The sequence below is a fragment of the Acomys russatus genome, unplaced genomic scaffold (genome assembly GCF_903995435.1).
Source record: "Acomys russatus unplaced genomic scaffold, mAcoRus1.1, whole genome shotgun sequence".
Lineage (NCBI taxonomy): Eukaryota > Metazoa > Chordata > Mammalia > Rodentia > Muridae > Acomys > Acomys russatus.
The window spans coordinates 21,184-29,579 of record NW_026131971.1 but is presented as its reverse complement, the minus strand read 5'-3'; the positions used below and the strand labels follow the sequence as shown (position 1 = coordinate 29,579).

The 8,396-nt window shown below is 40.4% G+C and overlaps 1 pseudogene and 1 gene segment (V, D, J or C); both read right to left on the bottom strand.

Moving 5' to 3' along the window:
- Window positions 1-226: 226 nt before the first annotated feature.
- Window positions 227-675, bottom strand: LOC127186691 (Ig heavy chain V region 3-like; annotated as a pseudogene).
- Window positions 676-3,165: 2,490 nt separating this feature from the next.
- Window positions 3,166-3,756, bottom strand: LOC127186692 (Ig heavy chain V region 1-72-like). The segment is given in 2 exon segments: window positions 3,166-3,626; window positions 3,711-3,756. Coding segments are annotated over 2 exon segments (507 nt in total).
- Window positions 3,757-8,396: the final 4,640 nt, after the last annotated feature.

Sequence of the window (8,396 nt, the reverse complement as noted above, 5' to 3'; positions counted from 1 at the left end):
TAGTGAAGAGTGTCAAGATGCAATGTACTATAGGGACAAATTCAATTATCATCACTTTATTCACTGCTGTAATCTTGAAAAGTTTACAAAGGCCATATAATACTGTGAGGAGGAGGAAGACAAATGGACACACAGAGCAATTGTTTCTGAGCAAATCTCCAGGCTAATCTGCTCTGTCTTCTCAGTCCCAGGGCAGCTTCCTGCTCCTCCAGGATTTCCGACACACTCAGGATGTGGTTGCAACACTGTGTCTCTTGCACAGTAATAGACTGCAGAGTCCCCAGATGTCAGGCTGCTGAGCTCCATGTGGGCTGTGCTGGAGGATTTCTCTGCGGTAACTGTGGCCTTACCCTGAAACTTCTGATTGTATCAAGAACCACCAGTTCCAGGATAAATATATCCAGTCCACTCCAGGCCCTGTCCAGGCTTCTGTTTCATCCAGTTTATACCATAATCAGTGACAGTGTAGCCAGAAGCCTTGCAGGACAACTTCACTGAGGACCCAGGTCTCCTCAGCTCAACCCCAGACTGCTCCAGCTGGACCTGGGAGTGCACACCTGTGGAGGGAAAGGCAGAGTGGATGGCATTGTCACTTCTGTCCCACTTAAATGTTTGAATTGGGAACCCCTTACCAGTAGATGCTGCAAACAGGAAAAGAATCAAGTTCCATCCCATGGTGAGGGCCACAGTGTTCAGTGAGTGTGGAGAAAACACTGTTCACATGTTGTTATAGTGTGTGCACATCCCTGTATGTAACAACCATAGACTCACAAAATTTGCATATTCATGACCAATGTACATCTTAAATAAGGATCAGATCCAGCTGCAGAAGGAGGCAGTACAGAACACATGGATGAGGCAGCTGATGCTGAGGTTCAAGTGCTAATCCTCTCTTAGAAAATGCATCCCATATCACTTCCCTGAGCCCTGGCTTGATGCAGTTGTTTCACTCTGGGGCAAGGTTATCTGATTTATTTATAGAAAGAGGTTGCGATATCAACAGTGACTTCAAAATCTCTAAACCTGCTAAGTTATGAGAATTTACAACCTCTTTCATATTCATACAGTGTATACAGGCCTTTAGAGTAGGTTGCATACAAAAAAACTGAGCAACATGACCCAAAAGGAACATACAACAGAAATATTAGAACATCAAACTTTATTGCAGCAGGGTCTGCAATAACTACATTATGGAAGTAAAATACATATTGTCTGTCTTGAGATGAATGCATAAGGATTATACAATTATATATGCACCACTACATAAAAATGTAGACAGTGGACTGTGAAAGCTGATGCTGCTTCAGTGTTCTGTAAATGCTTAAGAATATAAGGCATGCTACTGACACTCGGAGGGAAGGAAAGAAATATGAGACAAAGGAATGTACATAAAGTGAGGTGAGAAGTGAGTTCTATGAAATTATTTAATAATACTTTTGACCAAATTACAGGAATAATATTTCTGTGGAAATGCTTTCTAATATAAGTATATCTTATAATCCAAGAGACTGGAACTTCTGCTGGAACACAATGCCAGAATTAACAACACACCCTCAGGTTATGTCAGAATTGAGATGCTTAGATGACTTTGTATTTGACAAAAGTTTGGTGATTTGCATTTTCCAGGCCATATTCATATTATTATTCCCAGTTGTTCCAGAAACATTTCTTTGCTCTCATGATTCAGAGATAGTTTTATCATGCATTGCTGGGAACAATCACATGCTGGATTGGCAAAAGCAAGTACATGAGCTTCCTGGAGGCAGCCCACTGCTTCTTGCATGACACATGAATGGGGGTGTCCCTGGTTGAAGCAGGACAGCTTATTATTGCTATCCTGCCTTTCCATGCTTGTTCCAAATATCTGGCATGGTATAGACTCTTCCTACCTAAAGGATAATCATATCCTACCATAGTTGCTACTCTCTGTGTTGGGTAGATTTACTACAGATATAATTCCTGATAATGGCTTCTAATTGATTCAAATAAGATTAAATCCTCCTACAATACAGTGAAAACTCTTAGGAGCTCTATGAAACTCCATGTGAATTACATGAAGAAGCAAAACAAGATTGAAATAAATGAATAATCAAGGAAGTACATTCATTTCAGGTTTACCCCAGGGATATGGCCTAGGTTTATACAATGATAAAAAATGATCATATGAATATAGAAACAAAGAATAAGTGGTTATCTACACAGGACAAGAGAGACACATGTGTCCTACAAAAACTTTGACATAAAAATATTTCTTTGAACACATTAGCTACATGTGAATTTAGAAAAAGGTAAAACTACTTTGAACTCATAATGAGCATACTGCCTTAAACTTGCGATAAACAAAGTATCTTGTTAGATAGTAGGATCAATAATCCTACTGTAACTCCCTTTTTCTGTAAAGATTCTAACTACTTTGAATGAGATAATTTTTCCATACGTAGAGAGCCTTTGTATCTGATCATATAAAAACCCAAGAGACAATTAGACAGTAGTTGAAGCCATCTTCTTCATCCAAAAATGTGTTTGTCTGTTTATATGTCTGACTCACAGTATATATATTCTCTGCATGTTCATGTATATGTGCATGAATGATGTCTTAGAGAACTTTTGTGTTTTTTTCTACTGATTGTATGTGTGCATGTGTGTGTGTGAGGGTCACAAAAATCTGCTTCCTTTGTCTGCCAAGGTGTAAACAGCAAGGCCACCAGCCTGGATCTTTCAAAGATAAAGAGTAAATAGCAAAGATACCAGTCTAAAAGATTAAGAGTTAAAGTACATAGAACAATACCAGCCATCAGCTGACCAATCAGCGGTGCTGCAACCTGCCTCAGTTTACCCTGTGTGCTGGATCTGCTCTCTAGCAACCTGGCTATAGGAACCTGAGGAAGAAAAGTTTCATCACAGCTGGCACCTTATCTGGGCTGCTGCAGAGCCTCTAGCAGAAAGCTGGGCCACCGCTACAACCTGCCTTGGTTTGCCCTGTGAGCTGGAGCTGATGTCTATAAATGTATCATCATAGTTTTCACTTTTTACTGTTTTAATAAGTAAGAAATATGGTTATGGAAGTTTTCACTGGTGAGGCTATTGAAAGGTCTGGTGTACCTTTCAATCCTTAATCAACATCACTTTACACATAGATGTCCTTTTATAAAATTGACAAAGATACTAGAAGACTGTGAAAAGAGCAGAAAAATGAATGCTCAAAAATTTTTTTTCTGAGCAAATCTCCAGGCTTATCTCCCCTTTCATCTCAGTCCCAGGGCAGCTTCCTGCTCCTCCAGGCTTTTCAACAATCTCAGGATGTGGTTGCAGCACTGTGTCTCTCGCACAGTAATAGACCGCAGCGTCCTCAGATGTCAGACCGCTGAGATCCATGTAGGCTGTGCTGGAGGATTTGTCTACAGTCAGTGTGGCCTTGCCCTGGAACTTCTGATTGTAGTAAGTACTACCACTTCCACCACCAATCCGTCCAATCCACTCCATGACATGTCCAGGCTTCTGCTTCACCCAGTGCATATAGTAGTCTGTGAAGGTGTAGCCAGAAGCTTTGCAGGACAACTTCACTGAGGACCCAGGTCTCCTCAGCTCAGCCCCCGACTGCTTCAGCTGGACCTGAGTATGGACACCTGTGGAGACAACAACAGAATGGATGTCAATGTCACATCAATCCCTGTCTTCTCCTCAGATTGGGAGCTGGTGAGTCCATTTACCTGTAGTTACTGACAGGAGGAAGAGGATGACCCAGCTCCATTCCATCTTTAGGGATGGTGTGTTCTCTGACTGTGGAGAAGACACTGACCAGATGATGTCTTGGGGGTGGAGAATCCTTGTATTTACCACCATCTACTCAAGTAATTTGCATATTCATGAGATGGTCCTTCTTAGATAAACCCATAGTCCAGCAGAGGAAGAAGGAGGTACAAACATCTGGGTCAGGGAGCAGGATGCTCACGTTCAAGTCATAATCCTCTGAGGAAACACATCCCATATCCCCTCAATTCTTTCAAATGTTCCATATTTTGGTGAGAAGGTGACATTGTAGGCTCATCTGTGATTGAGTACTCTACCAATTATTCTCAGCACTTGACCATCGTGAATATCTGCATCAGTTCATACATGCTGCATGCTGAGAGCTGAGAACAGAAATAATATACTTGGTATGATCATAAACATTTATAAGACAGTTTGACAACATGACAATGAGCACTCTTGTCTACCAGGGATTACATCATTTCTAACCATGGACTTTTGCCATGTTTACTACAACATGGTTCAGGCCAAAAATTCAATTAGGAAGGAGTTGGTTGTATTATAGCAACCAGGCACTAATGGGTACATCTTACCTGAAGGGAGATGTTGTAGACTGCAATGCTTGGTACTGCATGAGATCATTAATATCTTTGCTCTTCCTTCAAGCTACACAGCACCTTCCTGCACTAGTAAATCTACCCACCAGGGAGAATTTACAGAACAGGTAGGTTTTATGTGTCCTACAACCAGATTCCTTAGCCAGTTGAAAGGCACATAAAGGAATCCTAATATTCTAATTTGACCTCAGTCAGATGATTAGTATAAGTAATGACATGGACGTCAGGGAAGGCTAATCCTCTCTCACCCTTGAAGGGAGTGCAGTAGCACTGGTAATAAGTTTGGAGAACTCACCAAAAAATTAATTACCTATTTAATTAATTAACTGATTAATAAAACTCTTCTGTGTCCAAAATACAACCCTCAAAGCATATACCCAAATGACTCTACACATTATAGAGACACTTGAAATTCCATATTTATTCATTGCATGTTGTTAATGCTCTATTTTCAGCAGCTAGAGAATGAAATCATCCTAGGTTTTCAACAAAGGTCAAATAGGTAAAGACAGCGTAGTCTGTTTTTAACATTGTGTGTATCCAGTTTGAATCTGTCCTGATATTTCTCTACAGAGTTTGTTCTGCCAGTGCATGGGAGTATCCATCCAACGAATTCAAGCCCATGCCCAGGCTTCTGCCTCATCCAGTGTACCATTATAGAAAATGGAAAGCTAACTAACTCAAAATTTTTGCAGGTAACATTTCATGAAGCTCCAGGACTCCTCAGGGTAGCCACAGACTACAGCAGCTGAACCTAGGACTGACACCTATAGAGAGGATGCCATGATCTCTTCAGTCTGTAGCTCCCTCTTAGCCCTGCTCTTACGAATGCACTTACCTGTAGCGCTTGTCACCAGGTAGAGATGATCCAACTCCATGCCAAGGTGTGAAGCTGTGTGCCTAAGGACTGTGGAAAAGTGGGTACTAATGTGGTATTGTTGGTTGTATGGACATCACTGTATTTTCAACAACAACTAAATTATGAAATAAAGAGGAAGAATTTTTCTCAGATGAAGACAATATTTTTTTAGATACAACTGGAAGAGTTTTTCTGTTAGTAAATGCAGGGTGAGATTCTGGTATCTGAAGAAATGAATTCAAGGTCCATCATGGCACACATGCACACTGAGCTCCTCCATCTCACTGACAATCCATTCACCACATCCATGTTACTGATGTGAACCTCACATCAAGAGTTCAAGAGACACCTGAAACTCCTCAGTGTCAACCATATTTCTGATTAAGAGAAGGTGCATTGACCATCCTACCCCACTCAGACACATAGAGCTCTTTCATCCCACTGAGAAAACCATCACCTTATCCATGTTCCTTAATGTGAACCACACTTCAAGTGTTCAAGGACAACACTCAGGTTCAACCATATCTGCCATGCTGAGAAGGTTCATTGACAACCCTGTTTCTATCAGACACTCACTCAGAGCTTTAGAGGCTGCTCTCCATCACAATCCAATGATCAACAAGATTAAAAATACCTCTTCTAGAGGTTGCAAGCTCTAGGACACTTTTCCCCATATTGCTCAGGAGCCTGAGGCTCCTATATCCTTAACAAGTATTTGTAAGTATGTCGTGAACTTGTATTCTATGCAATCAACATATGCATCTGGTTTGGCCATTGTTCATCTCAATATGGGTGCTTTTTAACAAATAAACTCTTTCGGGATATAGCATGGAAATGGTATGTGTCCTCAACATCACAGTGTGTGAACATAATGATGTTGACAATTAAATCCACAGAGGCTGCTGGGTACATTCACTGAACAACTTCCTTATCTGCTTCAGCTGCTCCTCTACTTATTAAAAATTTGGTAGATACACAGTACCCCCTGCTGGTCCTGATAACTCACTTGTATAATTTTTCACACAGGGATAGCTCACTTATTTCTCTTCTTTGCAATGTACCTATTGATTTTGAGAAGATATTTCAATAATGGAGGTAAGCTCTGCCGCGAACATTGTCTCCATGAACCACAGTACTTTAGATAGGCTCTGTTATATATAACAATGGAAGTGACCACTGATGAACCAGTGAGTGAACAGACAAAACACTAGAGCTAGAGAGAGCTATAAGCTGTCTATAAGGCAGTTTTTCCACCCCTGAAGCTGTACTTGGGGTTGGAAATTCAAAACACCACAAAGAGGAACAAAGGTGCCACCTACAGATCACTTCCAATATAGAGAAAATATTTGCACATCTGAGAAGTAACTAGAATTAAGGAAAATGTGTGCCATGATTCACTCTGTTTGCTAATTCAGCATTAGAACCACAGGTGGACGGTATGGCTGTGAGTAAAGACTTGGCAGATGTGGTGTTTTCCCTTTGTCATGCATCTATAAGGTTCAACAATGCTAACTGTGTCCTCAGACAATGCTTGTCTCTCTGGATGTAGCTTCTCCAAGATCAGCATTCTCTTATTCATGCAAGTCATGACTAATGGTTTTTAGAGTCTTGATATATTTACCAAGGCTTTCAGAAGGACACCTGTGGAGCTGAATAACCCACTACCAGCTCCAATGTGTTAGTGTAGCCACCATCAATGTATATGTCAAAATGTGAGTGTCCCTGCATATGAAAACATGTAGCAAAATCACCTGACAGAATCCAACACACCTTCATGTTAAAAGTTTCAGATAGATCAGGGATACAAGGAACATACCTAAGTACAATAAAGGCAATATACAGCAAGTTTAGAGTCAACATCAAATTAAATGGAAAGAAACTTAATGTAATTCCACTAAAACCAGGGACAAGACAAGGCTCCTCACTCTCACTGTGTCTCTCCAATGTAGTACTTGAAATCCTATGTCCAGTAATAAGGCAGCTAAATAAATCAAGGGGAAACAAAGTGGAATGAAGGAAATCAAAAGATCTCTATTAACAAATGACAGTATACATAAGTGATGCCAAAAATTCTACCAGAGTACTTCTACATTTGAGAAATACCTTCAGCGAAATGGCTGGATTAATATTAACTCAACAAATTCACCAGACCTCCTATATACTAATTCCAACATGCTGAAAAAATTAGTGAAACAACATCCTTCACAATAAAAACAAATAATACAAAGCACCATGGTGTGGCTCTCCCTAGGAAACTGAAAGACCTGTATGACAAGAACTTCTATTCTCAGAAGAAGAAATCAGAAGATGGTAAGTTCTCTCATGCTCATGTATTGGTAGGATTAACATAAAAAAAATGGCCATTTTACCGAAGACAATCTACAGATTTCATCCAAGCCCCATTAAGATAGAAATGACATTCTCTACAGTCCTTAAGAGAACAATATTCACCTTCATATGTACAGACAAAAAAAGCCACTTTTGCTAAAACAATCCTATACAGTAAAAGAGCTTCTGGAGGTATCTCTATTCTTTATTTCCAGTTTTACTACAGAGCAATAGTAATAAACACTACATGTACTGGCATAGAAACAAACTGCTTAATCAATGGAATTAAATTAAAGGCCCAACAATAAATGCACACACTGGATTTTTTAAAAAGAAGGAAATAAAACATACAATGGGGACAAAATCATCTTCAAGCAATAGTGCTAGTCTAAATGGATTTCTTCATATAGAAAATGCAACTAGGTCCATATTTATTACACTGGACAAAACTCAACTGTAAGTGGTTCAAAGGCATCAGCAGACCACATGGATCCATTTGGAAGCAGTGGGAAGGAGAGAAAGACCTGGATGGAATAAGAAGTCCACAAGAAGACCAACAAAGTCAAATGACCTGGGCTCAAGGGAGGCTTATGGAGACTGTAGCACCAAACAGGCATCATGCATCAAATGGATCTAGGCCCCCTACACATAGGTAACATATGGTCAGTTTAGTCTTCATGTGGGACCCCTAGTAAGAGAAGCAGAGGCTGCTTCCGACGTAGATTCTGTTGCTGATTTCAATCAGGCATCCTTTGGCATGGCTTCCTTGCCTAGCCTCAGTGTAAGAGAACATTCTCAGTCCTGATGCAACATGGTAGGCTGTGGAGGGTTGTGGCACTCCT